The sequence below is a fragment of the Paralichthys olivaceus genome, chromosome 19 (genome assembly GCF_024713975.1).
Source record: "Paralichthys olivaceus isolate ysfri-2021 chromosome 19, ASM2471397v2, whole genome shotgun sequence".
Taxonomy (NCBI): Eukaryota; Metazoa; Chordata; class Actinopteri; order Pleuronectiformes; family Paralichthyidae; genus Paralichthys; species Paralichthys olivaceus.
Window position 1 is genome coordinate 12485468 of NC_091111.1, and position 27889 is coordinate 12513356.

Consider the following 27889-nt stretch of genomic DNA (forward strand, 5'->3'; position numbering starts at 1 on the left):
TAAAAGTACGACATGTATTTTTGGGATGGGATCATGGGAGTTGTAGTCCCCACCACTGCTGATCAAAATCTAAGTGACGCATCTCGGGTGCAAATCTAATTCACAGATGAGTTAATGTTTTAAAAAATTATTTATTTTAAGTTTTATTCACATCATTCAACAGATAAATAATATATAGCAATAAATAATACTGCGATCAAATATGACAGTAAAAAGGCGACCAAAATTAACAAGCTGTTACCTTGACTACAATTGAGGTTGGATAATGCAATTGCACAAGTCAACAAAATATATAGGTCTAGTTGTTTTTAGGCATTTTAATGAAGAAATTCTTGCATATTAAAACATTTAAAACATATATAGTAATATAGTTTAGCACAAATAATGAAAAGAAAAACCAAACGATTCATTGTTTCCTTGTTTTATTAAGTTATATCAAAGTATTTGGCAGGTTGTGTAAGTTTTTGATTTTTGTTTAGTGTTCAATTTTTTTTACTACATTTTTGATTTTGTGGTAAAGGTCAATCAAACATCAGAAGAAGAAAAAATACCTGAATCTTTGATTTGGAAGGAAAATGGGGATTGAAGCGTTTTCAATCTCAGTCACACATCCTCATTGAAATATCCAATACACACGCTGTGAACGTGAGACTTTCATAATGCAGTTATTCATAATATTGTCATGTTCCGTGTTCCAGACACTTATCTTCTGCCTCCAGAGCAGATCCCATCTTCCTTCCTCCTTTGACGTAAAGTGTATGAATTAATCGACTGTTCTGCCGGCTGCTGTCTCTTGGGTCTGTGAAAAGGTTGGCTAGTAACAGGCAGGACCACACTGCCATGGGTGAGTGTGACTCAGAGGCTGACCTGCAGCCAACAACACAGCCACTATGAGGTAGAACACAGAGAAGCCTCTGCAGGCAATTACTCTGCCCCTCTACATGACTGAGGTCATTACAGGCCAGGAGAGCGGGAGGATAAGTGGGAGCAGCGATTTTAGCTTTACGAAAAGGTCAAGCCAGATGAGAGCAGGTGTGCTACAGCAAGAATTCGTGCTCACGCTGAAAAATTCCATCTTACACAAATCCAGAGGCCATTTCTGCAATTTTTCTATTTGTTTCTGTCAGTCTGGCGTCCTTCAAGGCTTCCACTGCGTGTTCACCCAGCTCAGCGTGTAAACACTGCTGGCGTTGAGGATGTTCTTATGCAGGAAGAGGTGTGGCTTGGCCGGGTCACTGGACACATGGAAGAGGCGAAACTCGGCACGCTCCAGCTCTTTGAGCAGGCTGAACCAGTACCGCACCACTGACGGGTCGTCGCCGCCCACCTCGAAACCAGCCCAGTGCAGGTGAACCTCCAGCAGCATCTGACCCACTGAGTCCAGAACTCCCTCCAGAATCATGTTCTCCAAGATCTTCCACTCTGCACTCTCCATGTCCGCTTTAAGCACGTCCACCTAGAAGACAAAGGAATGATAATTGCTTCTGTTCTTGCTGTGGAATGACACTAAACTGTGGAGTTATCGAACACAAAAGCTATTAGAAGATGAAAATGAAGAAGTGAAGCTTGGCCTTTGTTCTTGCTGTATATTAATGATGGATTGAGCGAGAGAGCAGCTTGCTGAGCCGAGTGGAAACGTTTCATAAGAAGAATGTTAATAGCAGCCGTAGGTCAAATCCATTTAAAGAGAGTCATGCAGGCCCGAGGTTTAACCTCAGGATCCTGGGATTCATCTGAATTGCTAAAGATGTCCATTGTCTGACCTTGACATGTTTTTAATTTTATTCCATATTTTCTCAGCTAGTTTATTATGTAGCCACTAAATTAGCAGTGATACAACCTAGGGAGAGATTTAGATTACAGTTATCGGAAAGAAGGCCGACGGTATTGTCAAGTATTATCACATTAATCCTTTGAGATTCCAGCTGAAGGAAACTCATAGTTCTGCCTCTGTGAGAAGCGCTCACATTTCTACAGCTCAGCTGAGAACATCGCCTGGCACCGTGACAGCACAGATATTAAAGTGGCCAAGAAATTCCTCTCCAACTGATGCCTTTGGTGGTGCTCCAGAATTCCCAGGCCTCATTAGCGGAACAGAGAGAGTCTCAGAAACTCTTAAAAGTCTTATCTGAGGAGGACCAGTCCAAATGTTGTCCTGTGTCCTCCCCATGGGCCCCCAGAGCTCCCACAAGCAGAGATATGTTTCTTAATTGGACAGAACTCTTGAAATGGAAAATAATGTGGCATCATCATGAGGTGATGTATCCGCTCGTCTCTGAGGGAAGTGTCTCTGTCTGTGAGCGTGTGTGCAGCGTGTTTGGATCGGATGTCGTTTAGAGGCTGTGTTTTTCAGAGTAAGCAGTTCACCGAGCTTCTGTCTGTGAATGACGGGGACGCTTCTCCAATGTATTTGATGTAAATTGCCTCCCTGTCTCTGTGGTCCCTGATCCAACGCTGCCAATATCAACTCTCTCTGCAGGGAACATTCAAACTCTGGCAAGAGTCATGTCTGCGCTCAGCGAGGTCCGTATCATGTCGGAGAGTTGGAAACATAACATAGACTGCTGTGAAGAGTTAGCCATTCTCAACTACTGTGAGCTGCTTTCCCTTTGGCTGGAGAAAGCAGACAACTACGCAAAAATAAATCCTTCGATATTTCATGTAACAAAAACTAAACTAATGTGCATGAATTTATGCAGCGCTTTACAAATTATTTAGGCTCTTGCACATGATTTTTTCACTTGGCATGAAGTGAATTGATTTAAAAAAAACTATAAATAATGTTGTTCCTTTGTAAGAATGCAGACTTAAAAAAATGTTCAGGTGCCAAGTGTCATTTTCAAGGAATTCATTGAAACAGCAGCTGCGTATCTTAGTATAAATATTGGAAAACGTGTTTGCCAGCACCTCTAAAGCATCTCATCCGTACTAAAACCTCGTAGAACGAGTAGAAATGAGAAGTTGTTTTTCCTCCAGCAGCTTTATGGTGATCATAAGTTCATCCACCCATCAATTATCTACACCGCTTATACTTAATGGGTCGAAGGGGGAGCTGGAGCCATCCCAGCTGACTTTGAGATTCGAGCCAAGAACTTTCTGCCTGTGCCAATAAGACCATACTTTTTAAAACCTTTTTTTCTCTTAATCATACATAACCAGTGTTTTTACTTGACAGGATGTAGCGTGTCGGACCCCTCTTGGCCCGTAGCAGTCATGTAACCAGGAGTAGAGAAAAGTTTTTTTATAGATGAAACACACATGATTTAACATTGTAGGTGGAAAGATCTCTGCCAGGCTAGCTCTTTCCTCCTCTTTCAGTCTTTATGCTAAGCTAACAGGCTGCTGGAATTGATAAAAAAGGAGTTTCGGTTTCCCAGTGCGTTTTTATTTGCACCAACAATCCCTTTCAACCATTCTGAGCAACTTTCAGCACCTTTTCCATAATCCAAAACTGCAAAAAAAAATAATTCCAGAACATAACTTCACAAACCAAGCTGCACTCTACAATTAAACAGTTGATCGACCTCTGGAGGATATTTTTGTGTGAAATGACGTCGTGCTCCACAGGAACTCCCGCCTACTGCTGAGAAATTAATGTGAGACAGCAGCAAACACTTTTCACACCCGGTGGACAAATATTACCTCCAAGTGACTCATGCACAAAGTGATCAAAATACACTCGGTAATTATTTCTGTACTGTGGTCCTGGGATTAGGAAGTAAAATCTATATTTTGACAAGAGAAGTTGTCTGAGTTGAGAAGAACTTTACATGAAAGTTTCCAGTTTGGACCGTAGATTCGCCCACTATTGCACATTCAGCAATCAGATATCTAAGAGTGTGTTAAATTTGGAGCAGCTTAATTGTTTTAAAGGGAACTGTTGGACCTGAGCTAAGGTATACGCTGTCGACCGTCATTCTAGTTGATTGCTGCAATGTGCACGCTCACCTATTCTAATTAAACTGTCAACATTAAGGACAGACTGGGAGAAATAATCTATGTCGGATGACGACTGTGACATGTATGTACGACTGCAGCACCTTTACTGAAGAAATGAAAGTTTGTTGTGCTTGTTTTCTAATGATTTCCATTGGCTGAGCAGTGCTGATCCTGTTGCACGATCCAATTACGGACTCGATCAATGGTCCCTTTCAACAAATGAGATGTGACACACTGCTACTGACATTTGTCCGTGTTGTGACAGAGTCCGCTGTCTCAGCTGGTCACCACAGCTCCGCTCAGTCGGTGAGTCATCGGCGTGAGTTATTAAACCAAAACCCAGATAAGAAACGCTGCACAAATGCATATTTTGACCTTTCCATCACTTCTGTTTCCTGACTGCTGTTCTCCCTTCACAGACGCTGCAGAGGCTTTGAGGTGAAGCTGTTTCTGCCGCTGCTGCTCGCTCCTCCGGCACAATATGTACTCACATTAAAACCTCACTACAAGGATGCAAGTGTGGGGCTCTGCATTTAAAGCAGGTGACTGCTGTCATCTATGAAACAGCATTATGTAAAAACCCACCACACAGTTTAGTTGTCACACACTAAAAAAACCTTTATATAATATAGTTAATGGGTAAATATATTCAAGTGGCTCAGACCTATTTGTCATCAATAGAATACATTTTTAAAACGGAAGGACAATGGTCGGCATGCAGCCTCACAGCTAAACAGGAGAACATTTTGTAAATGATCTATCTTTAATCCATATGTATCTGTCTCTACTAAAACTAAGTGTCCTTCTCATGAGGTAGAGATAATAATTTGATTACCTGTGTAAGAGAAGCTGTGGCTTCTTTGACCTTGAATTATTATTCAGCCCCAGTCCACAACAGAGATGTTTACCAGATCTATAAGTGAGCATGTGTTTATTAGTATGCATGCAGTCAGTGGGCTGTGTGTATGATTGATCTTATATGCAGATTCTTATCTGATGAGGTGGGCCCTGTGGGGGGAGGGGGGTTCTTTAAGGAGCATTGAGGAGGACATAAAAAATTATATATGTAGGTTTATTCACCTGGAGATGGACAACAGAGGAATAAAACATGATGAGCTGGATTATGTTGTGATGCACAGGATGGTGCTTGTGTTTGCCTGCAACTAATTGAGCGAAGCTGACTCAGGAACAAATAGAAATCTGTTTTGTATTCTTCCAGGTGGTTTTACAATCTAGGATTAACTCTAACCTGTCTGTGTCCGAAGTCGTTCAGGATGGTGGCCAGTTTCTTCGTGCTGGCGTACTGACGTTGGGCCACGACGCCCGGGTTGGGATCCCTCCAGTCCACGGAGAGCCGATGGAGCCACATGTCGGCCTGCTGCAGGTGAGGCTGCTTCAGCCCGGGATCGAAGCAGTGGACCTCACACCCCGAGCTGGCGAGGGAGCGCTCCAGGGTCCGGTCATCCTCCCCCAACCTGCAGACGACACAGGAGAGGAAAATCAAGCTGAGTATCCAAGAGTCAGAGATTGCACTGCAATAGTACAAGCCAAAATGTGTTTATGGTATGAGTGCTGAAAGCTGTTTAAAGCAATGAAAGTCCAAATTAGTATTGTTTGATCACTGATGAGATCAGTCATTTAAATGATTATTATATTTACCGCTCAGTTGTCCGCTGGAAGGACGGGAAGTGGGCCAAGAAAGAACCCATTAAATTTTGGCATGGATCCGGACAAAGAGCGGGATCCAGGTTTTTTTCTAACATAACGAGATGGATTGTTTATTTTCTACATTTTAAAGATTTCCTAGAGAATAATTGGTCGTTATTTGTGGCCTGAATAATTTGGGTGGTCCAGATCCTCTGAGATCGTATCGTTATGTATATTTTATTTTATTTTTCAAACAATGCTCAGCCTTGGACAGTATGAGCTTCATAACTTCAACACATTACATTATTCACAGAGAGACAAATTAGATCTGCTGCATTTCACTGAATGGAGGTGGATTCTCAACTCAAAATAAAATCATCCACATCCCTGTCCTCTGATGGCCCCACAGGCCAGAGCACCAAACAAGATGAGGCAAAATGCATTTTAAAGCTGGAATGTTACTTAACAAAGAAAACATTTGATCAAAGACCCAAAAGATCGTCTCTGTGACGTGAAGCAACACAAGCTCCACTTGTCACCAAACCTCAAATGCACCAGAGCAGATTCTCAGAATAAAATGTTACTGACACGCTACAAAACAAACAGAGTCGCTGTGTGATCCTGACATGACCATCACAATCAATCAATCATCCAACAAAACAAAGATCAGAAGCTTTTAGCTGAGGGGACGCGTCTTGTTTCTCTTTCTCTCTTTTTTTTGTTTGATGTCCCTCTCGTTTGTTCTGCTCCTGAAATATGACGTGTGTAAATGAAAGTAGACAGGCACATTACCACCTCTTTCTTTTTTGTCTCCCACACTTTCCCCGCTCCCTCTGCCACTGCTATGTATTCTTTATCCCACTCCTCCCTCCTTCTCTCCCTCCTCTTATTCTTCCTTTTCCTCCTTTCTCAATTGCTGTCTTCGGTTACTCCCCTGCGTCTTATTTGTGCTGTGGCAGTATTCTGTAATTGTGGCAGAGGGAGTACATTTCACAGTCCGTGTCTTTTACAGATGGGTCCCTGACTGCATCCCCCTCTTGCTGTAACGGAGAGATTGAGATGCAGCTACATGTCTCTTTCTGCCACACTGAATAGTTCCTCTATTCTCTGGTGAGGTGGGTTAGTTTTGGGGCCGGGGATCACTACAGTGATGATTTAGATGACAGGGATCAGGGGGGTTACTCATGTATAGGGGGCTAAGGTGCATCAGAGGCTCTTCTGGAAGACTATGCTGATGAAGGAGGGTCTGTACTTGCTGTAATATCCTCTCTCATGACACCACAGAGTGCACAAGTGTGTGTGTGTGTGTGTTGGAGGAAAATCCACTTCAGACATGGGGGTCATAAGGGATATTTGAAGAGATCCTGACTAGGTACCATGGCAACCGAGTCAGTGTGATTTCATGTGTGTGATATGTACATCTGATAGGCAGAGCCTCGGCCCCGCCTGTCCTCGTACTGAACTATTATGTCAACAGCCTGTCTGGATGTTGTGAACACTGGAGACAAGTGTGGTTAACAAACGTTGGGTGGGCTGACAAGCTGTTCACTGACTGTCCCGCCACATTCTGCTTTTTCACCCTCACTCCTCCGTCCTCTTTTATTTTTATCCCCCCCTTTGTCTCTAATACTGCGCTGTTATAAAAATACTTCTGCCTTCACAGATGCTTTCAGCAGTGCATCGAACCTTTCTGGACATTTTCCTGCAGTGTCCCACACGGGCTGTATGTGAGAATGTGGGACTCAGTTGCGCCTGACGTATTCCATAAGTTTCTTGCCAGCAAGTGTTCGTAAAGTGTTTGAGGTTGCACATGTGAGAATCTTATCTTACCCATGACACCCATCTCTCGACGCTGGTGTTGATGTCTTCAAAACAAAAATATGTGATTTCTGCAGCGGAAATGATCCGTTAGGTCCTGCCTCCCGTGTTCTCTACCCAGACAGCACCCCTCGTCTGAATGACATTTTCCTGTTGTTGTGACCTGGACAGTATCCTCCTGTGTTCTTCATATGTTACAGACCAAAAATGTTCTGGACATTTTCCTGAGTTCATGTCTAAAAATGGCTCATTCCTCTCTTTCTTTCTGCTCTGCGCTTATTCCCCATGCGTCACCACACATTACATCACATTAGCATAGCTTGATCAGTGAGTGATGAGGTGCAGGTACTTTTTAATTCCCTGGCTGTGCTTTAGCCTACATTACTGCTCCACATTTTCACCACTGCCTCACGGTCTTATGTAAGGAAAGTCGTTGTGAATCAACCTTTTTCAAACTGAACGAACAAAACTCTTTTCAGCGCTTGTTGGGTTTTGTCCAAGATGAGGCTGAATGTTAGCCAGAGAAGACACACTTTAAAAAAAGACAACTCACACTGCTACCGTGTCCTTCAGGGCAAATAAAGAGACAGCGATTAGATGAGGGAGTTTTTTTTTCATACTTCATATCTGAGAGAATTGTAAAGCAGTGAAATACCAATTTGACCCCGACAGACGTTTTCATGTTTTATCTTTTGAAACAGAACAGACGTCAGGGCTCGTAATCTCATTCACTGCTCACCTGCATGAAGTGTCTCAGTAAACCAACCCAGTGAGCTACACTAGCATGCACAGTCTGGTAGATGGTAAATGGACTGTATTTAGATTTTCAGTATTATCAACCACTCAAACTTTTCTCCCGTTCACGCACATCCGTACAACAGTTCTACATACAGCACATTTTCTATCACACCATTCATACTTTATCACCACCACAGCTCAGGTGATATTTGTTCAGGGTATTCTTTTATAAATATTGTACAACTTTAAGGACACAGACTGAGGTAAATGAAATGATACAGCTTCATAGAACTCAGCCATGGGAACTTCTGAATAAGTGCTGATTTAAGATAAACTTAACTCTGAAAGAAAAAAAAGCTGCAAGACTTTGATAAAACTACACTTTTACCTGAATGTTATCTCTATGAAGGTTATTTCAGGGGAATGGAAATCAGCCTTCCCAGTAATATGTTTTTTTGTCTTCTTTTAAAAAGGATTATGTTTTTCCTAATCTGACTCCTACTGTGATTTAGTTCAGATTTCAGGGCTCTTTGCCGATTATATCAGAGAGTACTTATGGCAATGTGTGATGATTATGAAGACACTGTTTCTAAATCACATTGAACCGCTGAAGGACAACGACATTTCTTTGCTTCTTTGCTGGCAACCCTTATTTCCTGCTGTCTTAATATTTTTAATTAGGTCTTAATTATGTTAACAATCTTTTATTCTAACCAAGAAATGTGTGGTTTCCATGGTTATTCTCTACTTGGGTACATCACCTTATCTTTAATTATGGGGGAAGTGTTCAATTTCCTATCTGTCTTAAAACAAAATGTTAATTATCAATACAATTAATAATATTAAAACAGCAGCAGTGGTGAGAACAACAATATCAATACAAAACAGTTACTACTTTTAATTTAAACTTAAAGTGGCAGAGTGGATAAAACATTGTGACCGTAGTGACAGCTTCAAACATGCATATGGTGAAAGTACAGTAGGAGTTCCAGTGCCTGCTTTGATTGGCCAGAATGTGCTTGATAGCAACGGATGTCTCATCCTCAACGTCCTCATAAGGTCGAGAGAATAAAGACAAAACGGCGCTGATGGTTAAAAAGACGCAGTGAGACAGTAAGAAGAGGAAGATGAGAGAGGGACGTTGGAAAGGCAAACAATGGCTAATTGTTTTTTCACATGGAGAAAAAGAAAATACTGAAGCCCTCTACTCCCCTCCAACCCTGAACCATGCGACAGACCAATCAGAGAACAGCTGCTCCGTCGTCTAACAGCATGCAAATGAGACACATCTAACATACGTACACTTATGAAAACACACAAAACTATGCACACAAATGTGCATACTGCATTCGACAGTGGACACACAAGCACACTTAATAGTATTTGTCATTTCTATAATTAAAGCAAGTCTTATGTGAGACAGTGGACGAGTTCAGGGTTTCGTAGATCTCTTGTTCAGCAAGGCAGAATCCTCCTGTGTGTGTGTGTGTGTGTGTGTGTGTGTGTGTGTGTGTGTGTGTGTGTGTGTGTGTGTGTGTGTGTGTGTGTGTGTGTGTGTGTGTGTGTGTGTGTGTGTGTGTGTGTCATGAATCTAGGTCAGACAGGGGACACAGGGAGGAGAGAATCACTTGCCGTATTTAGAGGAGTGGAAACTTCAGAGAGAAGTTTGACATGATTAAACTGTTACGCTCGGCTCTCTGGGTGTTTCTTTTTGTTACTCATAAAGTTTCTGTTTTTAATGGGGCTTAGTTTTCTTCTGTCATTGCATTAGCCAGAGTTTAGGGGCGACAATAGAATTTTACTCTGGAGGTCTTATAGGATCAGTTAGATAAGAGTGAAATGGTACTGCAGCTTTCATTGACTGTGCGCTTCCCATTATTACTCAGGTCAATAGTTAAAAAGAATGAATCACTGACAGGACTCACAATAGACTTCCTTTAATTTTCGGTGCACGGCTGTGTGTGCACGAGTGGCTTTCCATCCATCAGTCAGCCAGAGGATATCAAAAATCTTTTCCTCCGATCTCTCCATTTGACCCCTGACACCTTCTCTATAGCTGTAACCCTCTACCCCACCCAACACACACACACACACACACACACACACACACACACACACACAATGACTCCCCACATCAATATCCTAACCCTGTCTGCCGTGTTGCTACTACACCTGCCTGTCTCTCAACAGCCAAATTAAAAAGCTCCTCACTCCTGCAGTTAAATCACCCTCAGACCTTTGAGGCCCTTCAGCACAGCGGAGGCCCAGCACGACGGGATGGAGCTGATCTGTGACATAAAGCTAACCAACCCACCGATCTTAAAGTGGCCAAGCCGGATTTTATTCAAGATTTCCTACCGCTCAACGACAGGAAGCGGATTCTCTTTGCTCTCATTATGCAACAATTTAAAAAGACTCAGAAATCTATTTGCGACATGGCCCTGAAAGTTTAGCTCGATACTTTCACCTCTGTGAAAGAAAAACAGATGCTGAATGAATAAAGGTGTAACTAGTCACTGAGAAGAAAAGACTGACAGACAAAATAGACACTTTCAAAAATTGTCCTCTGTGATGGGACTGCGTCAGCACTTTCTTAGTGAGAAGATAAACTGTTTCACAGCCATCAACAAAAGCAGATGCTCCGAATAACTGCGGCATCTGCAGATAACTCACTGAAGCACATCACAGCCTGTCTCAAAGCTAAGTGTTTGCATGTGTCTATACACACCCAAAAGAGTAGATCCTGCAGTGTTTGCTTTGTATCCTGTGGGTCAGGCTGTACTTCGGGTCTAGGCACACAGCCCAGGCACCCTTTGATCCCTCAGCAGCTTCTTCACGAGCCAGCGATGAACAAACCACCTAGACAGATAAGAACATTTTCATTTTATAAGCCTTTTTTTCATAGATGAAAAGGAGCAAAACTTATTTTCAAAGAACTGTTATGTTTCCTGAGTCCTGCCTTGTTAATATAATGTACGATATGAACCAAAAAAGTACTATATTAGAAAAAAGAGATATTTCCACTGGAGGTTAAGAGGAAATTGAAGAAAGAATGAACAATTATGTGTAGGCCATGTGTAACTGTGCACATACACGCAGTAAACATGTCAGTGTGTTGGTTTAATGTTGCACATCTGCAGTTTCACCAGTGACTAAGGTTTAAAGCTGCTCAGATGTTTGCTGTCTGGTTTCTTTAAGCTTCGTCTGCTGCTGAGGGAGGAACAATATTCGCTCAGACATGATGATATGCTACATAAATCTGTCTGTATCTCTGCTGCACACTATTTAAATATAAATTAAATAATGTGTGTGTGCATGTTACAGCTATATAAATGTAAAATAAGAACAATGGAAAACCGAGAAATGATTAGCTCCTTCCCAAAATATCCTGTTGTCAGGGAACAATGAGCTCGCCATCCCAGCCTCTTATATAATCACATCTATTATTCACTTGAATTGACATTTTTTCCATTCCGTTTACATTTTGAGGCTAGCGCGAGAGTTGTTTTTTAAAGAGATTTCAAATTTTACAGTTTCAAAATAGTCTCTCTCAGAATCAGTATTCCTAGATGCAGCTGTTAGAATAAATGTCTCCTTCGAATCAGAACGTCCAGAGACTGGTAGGTGAGGTGAAGATGTGTCTGATAGGCTGGTCTGAGGGAGGAGCAAAAGGACGAAGGGATGTGAGTAGGGATGAGGGAAGGAGAGGAGAAAATGAAGGAATGCGGGTGGGGACAATTGGAAGGTGCGACATTCTTCGCCCTTTACGCTCGACTACGGTGAGGAGAGAAAAAAGGATGAAGGGATGTGGGTAAGGATGCGAGAAGAGACGATGTGGGTAGGGATGAGCAGAGGTAAGAATGAAGTAGAAGAAGATTGAATGAATGAAAGGAAAACAATAGGTAGGTTGATAAATATCAGATGAACACTGGTGATGGGTTGATTAGGTTTATGCCGGCACCATCTCAGAGCCCATCTGCTGTTATCTGATGCCGTAGGAGCACAAAACATAAACAGCATCACTGTCTGTAGGAGTGTTGGGTTCAGAAGACATTAAAATCTATCTGCATACAAATATAGATCAATTAAAAGGCTGATAGATGACGAATTTCGGTAAATGTAAAACTTATTTACATCATTGATCAAACTAGAAACTAGAGGGCTTGAAAATCATTTCCCCTTCCTGCAGATCCTGAATATTCACATGCAGAACCTGTCTGTAGAGACTGATGTTGGTTTGACAGACGAACAGAGGTGTGGTTGAGACGTGTTTCTGCTCCTGGTCATCTGCTGTGAAGAGCACAACTGTACTCTGTGCTACAGCAATGTATTTAAATGAATTTGGAAACACGCTTCATTATGCTCATCAGTGTTAATTTGTTCCAGTTGAAAGCATTCAGCAGCAGACGCACACACACACACACACACACACACACACACACACACACACACACACACACACACACACACACACACACACACACACACACACACGGTGCACGGTGTCCAGTGAAATGCAGAATCACTCTCGATTATTTTGCCACTTTACATCTGCAGACATATCGGTGACATCGAACGTCTGCATAGTTCCACTGAACACTGAGCTGAAGTAATGTTTGCATTGACCATACATCACAATGAATGAACTGTCATTACTGTTGTGAAGCTAATCTGAGACAATCAGCTCCACTGTTTATGATCATCATAGTAAAATATAGACAGGGTTACTACAGTTACAGTTATCCTTCTATAATTCTACTTTACAGTATGTTATTGCAATAATACCATGGACGGAATGTGGTATTTAGTACCTTAATACCTTTCAGGCTGTTGAAATACATTGATAACACTTTCTCTTATCTGTGTGTGTGTACCAGTGCATGCATGTAAGATACACTGGCTGCTATTGATTGGACAGTGGCATCGCAAAACATCTCTTTGAGTAACGGCTCCACCAGCCGCTGTGTCAGTCAGCATTACAGCCGAGGACGCTGCTATGCTCCGACTAACTCCCTCCACCCTCGCCTGTCACCATCTATGATGGACAGTTCCCTTCAACTGCCTCCCACACACACACACACACACACACATAAACGTACGCACACACTCAAAGACAATCTCTGCCTCTCTGTTCCTGTCCTTGTCCCTTCCTTTCACACACAAATATGCACAAGTGGCTGCATACACATACACACACGTCCTGAGGCTTATTCATTTCTCGCTGAATGTCTGCTTTGTGAAAGATACAAAATGAGTGCTTAGTCATTTGGAGTAGAATACTATTGCGGCTGTGCTGTGTGAGGCGGAAGAAAATAGGTTGCTGATTTATCCCCAAGTCAATTTCATTACAACTAAAAAACCAGAGCACATGTAATCCAAAAGAAAAATCCCCCCAAAAAATCGGTCTGTGTTTTTGCATTACAGTCACAATGTGGCAAACAAAATTAGGACTTTCTCAATCCCTCTGCAACGATCAGATTATGATATCGGACACCTTGATCTATTCACAGTAATTTAATTTACTGCCATAGTCCGACAAACAAACCATTACATCACGCTGATTGAGTATGAATAGAGGGGCTGTGAGTTCCATCTGTGTGGTAATCAATGGAGTAATGAATTATGTGTGTGCTGCCAAGCAAGACCAATAATCTTTGGCTGAGCTGAATGTGAACAAGGTGCCGGTGTGTGACAGAAACAGGTTGCTCTGGTTTCTACAGTACAACAACAAAGACCTTTCAAAATAATGCACTTCCTGGCCCCAAAGAGCAACAACTTATCCCTTTTCTATTCGTGCATCTGTTTAGAATATTTGGTTTATTTGAACAGGAAGCAGCAAATTAAAAACATTGCGTTCCTTGATGGGACATGGGTCTGCATCTTGCAGCACAGAATCGTGTTCAGCCAAAATCACAAATACAGAACAAAAAGATTATCACATCAACAGCCGAATGAAGCAGAAGTGAACAACCAGGGGATTTAAAGCCAAGAAAACAATACTTTTAGTTCCCTGTGAAGACATGTTCGGATTCTCTTCACATAAAGTCAAGTGTAAAATACAGAATAAGTGGCGCTTTGGAGTGATACGCCATTAAACATGATAGTTTTGGACTGTTCAATTATTACAACCTATGATAATCTTGATCAAGATAATTTAGTTATTTCATTATTTGGGTAAAATAACATAACAATGGGTAATTTTTTCTAAACCCATTTTATTTTGCATGGTAGATATACATTTTTGAAGTAACAAAGCTGAAAAATAAATGTAGTAATACTGTACCTGTAGCCACTGGCTATCGCTGGTGTGGAGACATAAAAAAAAACCTTGGATGAAGATACAGCAAGCTCTAAATTTAAGAGCCTGTGAGCGTTGAATTGATTATGACTCACTTGTGGTGTTGTGATGTAGCTGAGGAACCTTTTGGCTTCTTCCTCCAGAGAGTGACTCTCACTGGCCCATGGCTCCAGCTCTATGTGCCACCGAGGACTCTGCGCACGCACACACACACAGAAACAAGAAAGAAAATTGACAATATACTAATATCAAAGTCACTGGAAAAAGAAAATCAGTGCAAGGATAACAACAAAGGGAGCTTTATTCGTTCAGGTATTAGAAACCGCTTGGCAAAGTCACTGATGGAACTAGGTCACAATGTGCTCGGAGCAGGATTTTCTTCTCCACCTGTGTATTAGTGACAAATAAACTGCTAAAGTTCATTGTGCCATTCTGGTTTTAGTAGAATGGGGGCTGCTGTTTATTCCTATGCGTCCTGTACTGTGAGGTACGGATTATAAATAAAGTTCAGCTGTGTCTGACGGTGGAAAAACGTCGAAAACCTTCACCATCTGCTGGCTGGAGCAGAGCCTGGTGAAGTGCTGCTGTGTGATCACATTCCTGAAACCTGGCGGAGCTCGGCCTTATGCAGTCGTTTCTGCAGGAATGTGTCTGTTTGTGATTAGAGGAGAAGCCTCGAGATGCGGAGCGAACGAGGGAGAGAACGAGAGGCAGAGCAGTGATGCTACAAACCAGTGTTGATTAGTAGCCATGGTGTAAATTATGCTGTGTGATTTCATGGTCGACCGCTTCCCTGCCCGGGCCCCCCCCGCCTGCGTGAGTGTTTTATGAGCACCGCAGTTTACGTGGTTGTTCACAGATCATCTCTGGCGGATCTGACAAGATCGTGTTTGGGTTTGTTTGATGCTGTGGGCACATGTGGAGAATAATCTGTAAAAGGTGCTATGGTGAAGTCAGGGTTGTTTAGGAAAATAAACTAATATTAGGATTGTGTTGGAACTCATTCCCATGTTTCCGTTCCTCTTTGTCTCCTCACAGTAACGCCCTCGACTTCAGCTTTGTGATGGCACGCACAATCCAACAGGCTTCATAGTTCACATGGTTTCATATATAATCCCTGAAAAAATCAGGCTTAGTTTGATTTGCTCTGAAACTGGAGTCTTTTATTATCTTCTAGATTGTGTGTAGATCAAATCTGTCATTCAATCACATTCATTTGTGGATAGAACACAGTTGTTCAAATGTACACAAACACACATTAACATTATAATGTATAATAATAATGCACCTGGATTCAGTGAACTTTATCAGTAGGACAACTGAGAAGCTGCTCTTGTTAAAAACAAAAAGACCATGTGCTTATTCCAAACAGTGGTTACTGTGTGATTCTTTTTACCTCAGCCTCCACACGGTGTTTGTTTTTCAGTTCCTCCATATAAATTTCATTCAGACCACATCTCTCTGTCTAAGCCCACAATCTGACAACAATCCCCGACAAAAACAAGGAAGCAGAAACACCTTTCCAATCAAACGCTGCTTTAAAACATGCACCAGTGTCGGCTAGGAGAATTTTTACAGAGAGAGAAAAAATCTGTCTGTTGTTGACACCTAAACAAGTAATATCTGCCTCTCTGCGTCAGGGGGACACTGAAAAACTCCCAGAGCTCCCTGTCTCCACGCTGCCCTTTTCATCTCCTCTCAGAGTCCTCGCTGCAAAGCTCTGCTGTCAGGCCCCGTACATCAGCCCGGTGCAGGTTGAGACAGGGCTGCTGATCACAGGCCAGATATCTGGGACAATAGACTCACTGGGAGGTTGCAGTGCGTATAAAGTGGAGGTGAACAGGAGCAAGGGGAAAAAAGTTGAGAAGCAAATAGACGGAGCGAGGGGCGAAGTCACGCACAAACACACACATGTAAATCTGACCTTTAGAGGAGAGAAGAGAAGGAATGATTGGGGCATTTCATTTTTGCCAAGGGAGGGGGTGTGCTTGCAAGTTTTCTATTTTAAAGATTTGACTGGAGTTTGTTTGTGTGTGTGTGTGTGTGTGTGTGTGTTATGCCTCTGAGCTCTTGCTAAAGTGCTGAATCATCACTGCGTGGTGATGAGGTTGGTGTTAAGCCCCATGTTCAGTCAAGTTACAACATGCCGTCAGCACCTCAGGGACAGTGAAGGAAAGCAGAGTTAATAAAAACACACAGGAAATCATTCAGAGTGGACAAGACTCGACCGTTCAGACCTTCACCCCATGACATTAGATATAAATACACCCCCAGCCTGAGCCTGAGTATTACACCCATAGTGAAGAAAAACACATTTCAAGAATAAAGTCGTAACCGAGAAGAAAGACGGAATGTTACGAGAATAAAGTCTTGACAGAGAGAAAAGACATAATTTAAAAAGAATCAAGTCATAATTTAACGAGAATAATGCTGTTATAGTATGAGTATTAAATTGTAACTGAAAAGAAAGCATAATATTATGAAAATCAAGTCGAAATTGAGAAGAAAGTCTTAATATAACGAGAATAAAGAAAAATATTGTCTTACGAAAAAAGCAGCAAGGAGCCCCTGTGCTCATAATATTATGACTTTATCTTATGTAAAAAAAAAAAAATCTTGTAATACAATAACCTTTCTCTCAAACTCTCTCTTTGTGTCCCTATGAATATTGAAACAACTGAAGAGTCAGCTGAACGACAATGAGTGAAAGAAGTGGACGTGGCAGGTCAAGTGGAAACACTGGAAGAAGGTCAAAAACTAAAGCTAAAATGCCAATTGAAGTGAAAGTGCTGAAAAAGAACTTGGAGCTGAAAAGCCAGTTAAAGTGTGAGTCAAATCGGCTCCAGTTCAAGAAGGAGAAAAGAAAAACATTTCCAAAGAAACTGCCGGTGCACTGCTTTTGAAATATGTAGAACAGTACAGAAACTGAAATAAACTGAAGTGGCAGCTGAAGTGCAATTTTAAGAGAAATTGAAATGGCAGTAAATAAAGGAAATACTGGACAAAATGTTTCAACCTGAACACTGAATGAAGAATCACTCGAAGTGGAAGAAGAGAAAGGAATTCAAGTGCAAATGTAAAAGCGATGAGTTTGCCAAGACCAGTCAGATGAAGTGGAAGTCCTGTGGGTAATTAGTGAATATTAAATACTGAGGTGTTTTTATTTTTCAAACACAACAATCTGAGACATGAGATATCAGCTGAAAGAACACGAGCAATTTAATTTATTTCAGGAGAAAGTTGATGGATTTTACTGTATTTCCATCTTATTTTATTTCTCAGGGATACAAAAGTGGTGGCTGATTTTTGATCTCTCTGTTATGGGGCCTCTCTGCTGGGTCTGCGTGTCTTCATGGAGGTTGGGGTGTTAGTGGATCTGTGCCTCTCAGCCTGGGTGTGAGAGAGGTGTGTGCAGCCAGGCCGAGCGTGAATAATCCCCGGGGGAGGAGAGGATGGATGGGTGAACAAGAGATGACTGGATAAAAACAAGTGAAGACTGTCTGCCAGAGCGGGTGAGAAGAAGTGGGAGGTTGAGGGGAAGAGAGAGAGTTGAAAATGAAGGGCAAACCCAGACGGAGGAGGAAGTGGAGTTCTACACCTGTGTATGGATTTATGCCGAGAATAAACAAAGTCGATACGTAACAGCCGATGGCAGCGTGGTCAGAGCATCAGAGGAGACACAGCACAATCAGCGCTCAAGAAAACAAACAATAGCATATCAGATGTCTCGGAGCAGCCACAGGTGAGCTGTGTCTGCCCGTCTGGAAACCGTTCTGCGATGGAGGGAGCACTGCCAAGTCGGAAACTGTCTTTCAGCAAAGAGCTCATTTTTGTTGTTTTTTGCAATTCCTCCTAATCCATGTTAGTGGATGGGACATGAAGCAAACTAAAAAGTAAAAGTACAAGCCAAATCTTTTTTTGTCAGAGATGGTTTCTGTGCCTTGTGTGTACATCAACCAGGTGAAATGTCACGATTGACACCAGAACCGTCACCGCAGCTCCATCCCTGGATTGCTATACCGTGCATAACTCTGTGTCCTACTGCCGGTGTTCGTAACCAAGATATTTTAGCTTCATCCATCTTTAAATACAGTCTATGATATATATACATAATATTATTGGGTTTCTATCGGGTTTGACAGCTTCAATAAAAACTCAGTCACGTGCTAAATGAAGGTCAAGACATGATGGATGAGTGAAGTGGTGGTTTAATGAAACATCAGACGGCTGATTCACAACAATCTTCCTCTGATGTCTAGTGGATGCTGAAAAGACCATGTCAGAGGTTTGTGCTCCAGTGGCCTGTGCTAATGTGATTCAGGGAAAAATAGCAAAAAGAGGTTTTATGTTACTTTGGTGCAGTGCACCAAACAAAACTCTATTGTTCCAGTAAATACCAAACTAAGTCTTTGTTTTAATCCTCACACACCTGCTTTAGGAAACAGGTTCATGCAATATGAGACGTTTCACTTCATAAATATGAATGATAACATATAAAAATATGTTTGTATATGACATGAGGGTGATTTTAGTACTAGATCTGTGTACTATAGATCTGCAAATGAGTATTAGATATGTTTTATTTCATGGTCAGATCAAATAATGCATACTGGGTATTTAATTCACATTATTGTCTTATATTAAAAGGATTTTGGTGTAGCTCGACATTATGATACACACATGATAAACACAACAAATCAGCCGCACTAAGCTCCATCATTCTGACTAATCTTCGAGATGCAGGGACTAATCTTTGAGTCAGGCCCGACTCAGCTGCCTCCGCTTCCTGTGGTCGCCTCTATTCCCTCGGCACATCGGCCGATCCCAGCTCACTGCCAGAGTACTCTGAGACACAGAGAGGGTATAACAGAATTAAAGCGGGGGATTACGCTGATCTTTTTTAATAAAGGCAGTAATCTCTGAAGAAGTTGAGCCTCAGTCTCCAAGGCAGAGCGATGTGGGAGAAGCCTGTGAAGGAGTGGAGGGTGGAGGGAAACATGAGCCGGTGAAGGTGGGGGGTGCAGATAGAGGATGAAGAGATGGTGTGTGTGAGAAAAACAGTCGGAAAAGGAAAGAAACCCTTCCCACAAGTGTTGGTTGTGCAGTGGCTTTAGTAAATATGATGAAGTCAATGACAGGTGGAATTTTTCTTGCCACCATTGGGACACTTAAGCTGTTTTCAGTCATGCACTGAACTCAAGACATATTCTTGAAATTTTTCTTGTGGGATTATAAGCGAGAAGGAAAATGTTGGGGTCAGCAGCTTTTTCTGAAATGTCCTGCCAGCCAGTGTGAGAATACAGAGCGAAAATGTCAGACAAATTCCCTCAGTTCATTCAGCGAGCAGATGGTCATGTTGAAGACGTTTCAAACACGGGACAGATACAAAACTGAAAAAACCCTGAAAATAATCAAATTGGAAAGAAGGGTCATTGTAGATGTGGCGTAAACTACGGCTCATGATTTCCGCAGCCGAATGTGTATCCTGCCTCCTGATGCTCTACCCAGGCTGTGAATGTGTCTGACCCGTTTTTCATACAAAGGCAAACTCTGGAAAAAGTTCGGACACGATTTTCCAAACATTTTCAGGAGTTTAAATCTGAAAACGTCTCAATTGAGAGCTTACAGCTGTCATGCTGCCAATTGTAAGCATCAAAACAAAGAAAGCCAATTCAGGCACAAGGTACAAAGTTGCTGAGAGTAAACCACATCTGGATTTCTTTGCCATAGAACCTGACCACAGTGGGAAATCATGGATGTTAATGGTCTGGAGCGTTTGCTTTTCAAAAGAAACAGGCAGCTGTTGGTGGCTCTGTTTGACAGATTCCTAAAGTAATTTGTGGTTTCCAACTAACTGAGCATAAGAAACTGCAGCGCTCATCAGAAAATAGATCATAATCGTTCTCCCTCTTTCACAAACATGCACACGCAAGCGTACATATTTTTACACACACACACACACATTAAAGTCAATCTTTTGACTTGTCCTAACTCGTGCCATCAACTTTTATATCTGAAAAAGAGCTCCGTTGCCTTGGAAACACCGTCATCATGCGTGCATCAATGCATTGTGGCACGTACAGATGTTCCTGTTCAGCACAGCTGGGATTGACATGGTTGTGTAGGTTAGATTAAAAAAAAAAGATTGACACTGCTGAGGACACATTGTCATCTGGTTCGATCCCACTGTTGGAATCGGGCCGAGACAGATGGGGTCTTATGACGCGCTTTCGGTTATACGTGTACGTGTGTGTTGGAGTTTTTCCACGAGAGTATCTTCCTGGACAACGTCCCAGATATGAGATCTGTGTTTGATGTCTCGTTGGCAGGAGCGGAGGGAACACGCTGTGCACAATATGATGCTTATACTTCCAGAGATGTAGCTGCAGAAACAGAGGGAGGTGGTTATTTTCATTCTCAGCTCATTGTATAACTTTTTTACCAGTTCGTCTAGTTGTGTCTTGCACATAAATGATTACTGTGTTTAGAAATCTATAGAGGAGGCAGGAGAAATGTGTATTTCAAGCCACGTCACATGATGATCAGCAGCTCTCCTGGTTGTTTTGAGTGATTAGTGGCCTGTCATCATTATAGAGCTGTCTCCACCTGCTCTCAGCTCAGTGTTAACGCTTCTAATTTTGCATCCTCGCTCTGCGCCGTCCTCTTTATACATTCTGCATCCTCATTATCACTCAGCATCATCTATCAGATTACTATCACAGATTTAGAGCAAGAGATTGAGAGAGACGCAGGCAGAGAAATGTCCTTTTCAAGAGTGTTTTAGGGCCTAGAGCTGAAGCAGGCTCTTTAAATGGTTGTTCTTCAGGTTCACTGGGCTTCTCTGTTGCTGCTGGGACTAAGTGGTGGCAGCTGAGTGTCTCTGTTGTCTTTGCAACCAGACACAGGCGGGTAAGGTGAATGTCAAACGCAGCTGAAATGGGTTTCTGCTACACACAGACACCAACCTTGGGCAACACACAAAGTGCCATTTTCCCAAAGCAGGTATTCTGTGTGAGTGCTCGTGCACGTGGATGCAGCCGTGTAGGTAAGGATGAGAGCACACACAGGCGTCTCATTTCAGAGGTCAATGCACCCATTCATATCAGCCGGGAGGGAGGCCGCAAACTTTCTGGAATGTTCCAGACAAGGCCTCCGTGTCTGAGGGGGAGCATTGTTCGGTCAGGACGCTGGACTTGACAGTTTGACACTGACTTCTCCCTCCTTCCTGTGGGCGTCTTTGTCGGATAGCTCACAACAGACCCTCTGTTTATTCAGTCAGTAACATAAAGTGCATTGAGTGGCCTCTGTCTCTTCATGTGCAGCTTAGGGTTTTAATCATCTTGTCTTTGGAGGTGTGTTTATATAGAAATACATATAAGTATAGACATACATTGAAAGTCAGGATCAGAGGTTTTCAGGGGTCGACTATTGACTATAGGTGTAAATGTGTTTTGGGATCTGGTTTAGTGAACCACTGGTATTTAATAATGATTTTACATTTCCTGCAGAATGGGTAATAGATAACCTCAAAGGGCTCACAAGACTTAGCATGTTTATCTTCCTGCCCTGAGGTATGGGGGGGAAGTGTAGGTGCTTCTTTCGAGGTTCTGATGATCTTCCAGTGATTATCTCATTCTTGCTGACTCTGCATAGAAAATCATTAGCTGATCATTTAATCTGTGAAATTTGTTCTAAAAGGATTCTCTGGAGGCGATCTTAAGATAACGTGTTCATGAGGCAAAAAATGGTTTTGTGAGGTAACAGTGACCTCTGACCTCTGTCACCTGACCACCGAATTCTAATCAGGTCATCCTTTAGTCCAAGTGAGTGTTTGTGCCAAATTTGAAGAAATTCCTTCAAGGTGTTCTCGAGATATCGTGTTCACAAGAATGTGACTGGCAGACAACCCAAAAACATAATGCCTCTATCGTCCGGCTGTCGCTGATATAGAAGCATAACAAACACTGCTGACTAAATGGTGAGTGACGTATATTTTTTTGCTAAAACAAATATGACCTCAAACATTTGTGGGGGGTTTTATTTTAACTTATAAATACCCAGAGTCTACATTGTTTGTAACGGATGAATTTTTTAGCTCAGGAAGAAACAGAGAGCGGAGCACGACCCAGGTGACATCGGCCTCCCAGACGATGATGTCTTGTGACTCCCTGGTTCCCCACATGCCCCAGCCAGAGGTTAAAGATGCCTGAGAACTGACTCTGGTCACACCTTTGGGATTACAGAAGTCAAACCCTCTCATTCTTTTCCAACAGCCTCTCTCTTTTTCTCCCCCCTTCTCTCCTCTCCTTCTTTCTGAGACATGACCAAGGTCAATGGGTTTCTCCATTAGAAATTCCACCGGGGGCCCGATACTGGTCCGGAATGGTACAAAAGTCTCCTTTTATCTGTTCTCACTATTGTTCTCATTACTTATATTATGAAAGTAATTGATACTTGCCTTGCAGATAATTAAACCCCTCTAATTAAAATAAATAATATGAAATAAACACAGGCTGCTCTGGGTAATAAGTCCTTTTGATTTCAGGGATTAACGTAATCAAAAGCATTCTTCCTTACTGAAACAGAGAGATTACGAGTTTAGTCAGAGGGCCAAGACCCATGCGTCTAAATCCCCTCTTCACTTTTTCTTGGCTGTTGCGGAACAAAAAGAAATATGTAGTTTGTACATCAGACAATCTGCTGTTGTTGTCAACAGGATGATAAAGAAAACGTGTTTCTTCTAATAGATGCTATCGCCTGTAGTAAGGCCGTGTAAAACAAGACAAGAAGATCAGTTGCTGCACGGGGGTGGCACAGATTGCCTTTTGTCATCTCCACATCACAGGATGATCACTGCAGTGAGGGGGGTGTCTTCAGTTTTTCATGTTTTAGAAACTGCACGGCCTGTCTCAAAGCATCCACAGTGCCGCTCTCCTGCCTGTGGGCTCTGAGGCTGAGTGTGTGCGACATGTGAGTGACAGCCGGGCCCATTTGAGTGAAATCTCAGACTTTGAAAAAAGCCTGTGCGAAAATCTCTGCAGCGCTCGCACACCTTCACTGTGAAATGCTGCCATTCCCCCACTGTGGAGCGAGAACATTAAGAATTGATAAGATGGCAATGCAGTGGAAGGGCTACGCGTGTAACAGTTTAACATTAATAATTCATTCCTTCGCTAATTTGGAGATGTCTGTTTGGCTCCTTTCCAGTGGTAAGGTATATGTGAGCAGGGCCGTAGGAGAAAAGTTCAGAGTAAATCACTTCCAAGTTGCGAAATGATGATATTCTTTTCAGAGACTTGAGAGAAAAGAAATGTGGAGCGAGGGAGTAAAAAGCAGCAGGGACTATCAATATTCTCTTTGCCAGCCACCAGGTGGTGATCGAGATGCTTTGGCTTCACTTTTGGAGAGCTGTCATGTCGTCCATCTTGATATGCAATCTATGTCAAATACTATTTGTGATTAGCAAATGTTGGTGGAGGCCATAGCAAACATCAGCATATTCACATTTTCTTTGTTAGCATGTTTACAGGAAATTTAGCTTAAAGCACCATTGTGCTGAAATACAGCTGCTGGAGTCGCTGCAGGTGATATTTGCTTCTTTTATCCAATCGCCTCATTCAAGCATGTGCTGTACTAGTGGCAGGAGGGGAGGGTGGGAAGCTTATTCTATTAGTGTATGTGTGTCACTGTGACTTCAGGGCCTTGTCGTCTGTTCGTTACTGTGTTAAAGTCAGGGGGCTGAGTTATCAGTGAACACTTCTGCCGTTCTCTCCCTCTGCCTCCATCTCTTTCCCTCCCTCCATCTCTTGCTGCTGTTGTTTTGGCCCAAAACATTTCATGTCTGTGTACAATTTTCCAAGTCGTCCCTCCTCTCTCCTCTCCTCCCAGCAGGGAGGCCTGAAAGAGGTAAATGATTAAAGGGCATGTGTGTGTGTGAATGTATTTATGAGACTGTCAGACAGCTAAGAGATTAAATTCCCTTTAGATTGGTTATTACTAAAATAAACCCTCAAGTTCTCTCTCTCTCTCTCTCTCGCCACACAGTTTATAATGGGAGACAGAATTTATCGCAACAGTCTTCCATGTCACCTTTCTACTCTACAGCTTCATGAAAGCCTTTTGAAATGAGCTTTGCCTCTCTGAACGGTTTCTCACTTCATTTTGCAGAGACTCAAAGCAGAAAAAAAAAAATCCTCAACTTTTGCCATTTTCAAAGTGCAGCAAAGACGACAGAGTAGCTGTGTCACCTTGTAGTAGACAGAGTGTAGTAGAAAGGAAACATCGGTCACTCAGCAGGGGGCCGAAAATACTTTTTTACAGAAGGGAGGATGAAGTGAGATGAAACTGGCATCGTTATTCTGATGGAGTTTTATATGTGTCTCAATCCCGACTGAGACACTAATAAACCTCCTTCATGGGAACTGTTGACAAAGAAGCGACAGTAGAGAGTTTCCCCAGCAGTTCGGTGGGGGGGGGGGGGGTGAGTAGATGCATGTTTCATTACCCACGATTCATATGCTCAGTCAGAAGAACTCTGATGAAAATAGTATTTTGATTATAACGAAGATGAGAGTTCTCTGTATGTGGACGCCTGCACTTCCAGCTGCTGATGAAGATCATGTGATATGATCGACAGCTCCAGAAGAGATCATAAATATGACCACTCGCCCCACATTTAGATTTCTATCATTTCTCTGTTCCCTCAGCAAACCTGGGGACATATTGATTTAATTCTATTGTGATATTTGCATTGGATCGTCTTTACTAATGATGGCGAATGCAAACATTGTCCTTGTGTACATTTAATTAATTATCTAATCAGACGAGTTGTTTGCTTTTATGACTGTGTCTATAAATACAGACGTGGAGCCTTGTTAAGTTTTACTTTGCTTGTCAAAATCCATTGTACATTCTGTGCCTCACGTCTCACAGTATAAACGAATATGACAGAATATAAATGGTGAATGAGAGAGAAGGTGAGTGGCAGCAGAAATAGAAGTTTAGTGTGGATGTACAAATGTGACTGTTACAAATGCAGCTCAACAGTAGATACCAGCGAGCTGTTTATGTTCTGCAGCAACATACATCTTAAATCCCTCCCCAATATACTGAGAGCACAAGCTCTTAAACTGTTGTTAGCATGCCAAGCATAGAAGGATAACAGAAAAATCAAACACCACACTACTACTACACTGCCTACACTGTATTGCCTACACCGATGCAATATTTGTTTAAATTCATTGCAACATGCTCTCTCTGTCCCTCTGTCTCTCTCTTTTCCTCTGTCTCTCTCTGTCCCTCTGTCTCTCTCTGTCCCTCTGTCTCTTTCTTTTCCTCTGTCTCTCTCTGTCCCTCTGTCTCTGAAACTCCAGAGCTGCAGTATTCATATCAGTGAAGAGATAAACTAAGAAAGATATGGGTTAGAAGTGCGAGGAGAGGTCTAACATTGAGACAGACAGGAGAGATGAAAAAGCAAGAGTGAGGATGAGAGCACAAAGAACAGGAACAGGGTAACATGAGCAAAAAAGCGAGTGATCGTCAAGATAAGAGGGAGAGAAAACGAGAAGAGGAATATGCACGCAGGAAAACTGAGAAAAGAGAGTGAGAGTTAAACGGCAGCAGCACAAGACACAGAAATTTAGTTAAGGGCCCCTCCAGGGCGTCTTATGTGACAAATTTTGTGTTAGAAAGTACGGAGAGAGAGCATATGGCGAGATGCATTATTGATGGAGCAGGAGTGCCGATCTCTCAGTGTGACATAATCACCCTGCAGTGATTTCCATGGCATTTAAAACTCGGTTGGTTTTATATAATTTAAGACAAATGCGACCAAGAAAATCTCAAAGTAACAGGGGAGGGGATGCAACAGAGAGGAAGAGTGAGGAGAGGCAGACTTGTTGTGCTGGCTGCGGGGGTTTGATGGAAATTGGCCGTGAAAGGGGACAAAAGGGAGACGGATGGACGCGGGGATCAAATGACAAAATAAAGGCTTCTGAGACGGAGAAAAGAGCAGCAATGAAGCAAAGAGAGGGGAAAATGAAAAGCACAAAAGAGAAGGAAGTGGGAGTTTTGTTAAGCTGGTGCTTTAACACGCCCTTCAAAGGTCAAGGGTCAAGCCCATGGAGTGTGAGTGTGTGTGTCGGTGTGTTTGGGTGTGTGTGAATAGCTGTGTTTGCTCCAGAGGACATTGCATGTGAATGGTCTTTTGTTACGGCCTACTTTGGATATAGATTTGCAACTGATACAGAGCGGCCAGTGTTTGTGTGGAAGTGACAACTGTTTAAATTGTGCACATTAATCAAAAAACAGCAAATGCAGCTTTCTCCGGCTGCAAACCCGCCCTGACAAACTCTATTTCTCAGCTTCAAAGCGTCTCACAAGCGCTCATTGAACATGCATTGATTCTGGACGCCTGTTCTTCCCTCATCACCCTCCTGGGGATTACTGGGATTTGAGCTGGCGACTCGCAGACATGGAATGAAAGCTCTTTATTGAGCCGCTCTGTCTCCTGCTGCACTGATTTAGGATCAGTAACCTTACAAGAATCTTAATCGCAGCAATTTATGACTCAGAAGTTGAGGTGCGATATTAAAGTTAAGCATACCTTTCTGTGTAGGCTAACAGGAGGGCAGCATGGACCTGAGGGGGCCTCTCCGTCCTCGTCCCTCTTCTTAGTCGGACTCTCCTTCTTCAGCGTCCGAACGTATGAGATTCTCCTTTTGACGCTCCTGTCCTGCTCCTCTACTTCTGCAGACACCCGCTTGGTTCTGCTTTGTTGGCCCAGGTTCTGATCAGACGGGATGGGACGTCCCGCAGCTGAGGGATGTCCTCGGGGTTCAGATGTTCCAGGCCAACCTGTCTCCAGGATAACATGAACGCACACGCACACAGCAGTGAGCAAAACAGCCAAACGCAGCAGCAGTCCCAGGGATGGTCGCTCTCTGCCCATGTCCAATCACAATATTGGTCCTCTCTGTCTCTCTGGCTCACATCAGTCCATCTCCTCAACTAGAAGTGTTTGTCCTTTGCTTATTCTATCCCATTCTTCATATCCTTCTTGTCAAGGAGTTGTCTTTCTGTTCTCTTCTCTTCTTCTCGTGCTGCCTCTCCTTCCCTCCAGGTCCAAAGTCCACCATCAGATCAATAGAGTTAAGTTAATGAGTCAAACATGTCAAGAAACCCCCCTGCTCACAAACCAGCACACGTGTGCTCGCCTGCATCTTAACCTGAGCAACTGTGTGCATGTTAGTGTGCGTGTACTTGTGTGTCATTGAAAAGAGGGATGTGTGCCGCCTTCTTTGAAAAACTTTGGGAACTCCCTCCTCACACTCCCATGTCCCCCCCTTTCCCCAAACACACACGCCCCTTTAATTTGCCTTCTATTTCTCTCCAGGCCCCCCCCCCCCCAAACACACACACACACACACACACACACACACACACACACAC

The 27889-nt window shown here is 42.7% G+C and overlaps 1 protein-coding gene across 1 annotated transcript; it reads right to left on the reverse strand.

Moving 5' to 3' along the window:
• Nucleotides 1-405: 405 nt before the first annotated feature.
• Nucleotides 406-27811, reverse strand: mettl24 (methyltransferase like 24). The gene is made up of 5 exons (XM_020097455.2): nucleotides 27045-27811; nucleotides 14536-14634; nucleotides 10871-11001; nucleotides 5189-5414; nucleotides 406-1456 (listed from the first exon to the last, which is right to left on the reverse strand). The coding sequence occupies exons 1-5, from the start codon at nucleotides 27387-27389 to the stop codon at nucleotides 1139-1141; spliced, it is 1119 nt and encodes a 372-aa protein (XP_019953014.2). The 5' UTR covers nucleotides 27390-27811; the 3' UTR covers nucleotides 406-1138.
• Nucleotides 27812-27889: the final 78 nt, after the last annotated feature.

Bases quoted from the DNA above. Each gene is read 5' to 3' on its own strand.
- mettl24 (XM_020097455.2), bottom strand. From the start codon at position 27,389: ATGGGCAGAGAGCGACCATCCCTGGGACTGCTGCTGCGTTTGGCTGTT. The intron at 11,002-14,535 runs GTGAGTCATAAT...TTATCTGTCTAG, and splicing joins GCTACATCACAACACCACAA to GTGGTTTGTTCATCGCTGGC. The intron at 1,457-5,188 runs GTTAGAGTTAAT...TTTGTCTTCTAG, and splicing joins ACGACTTCGGACACAGACAG to GTGGACGTGCTTAAAGCGGA.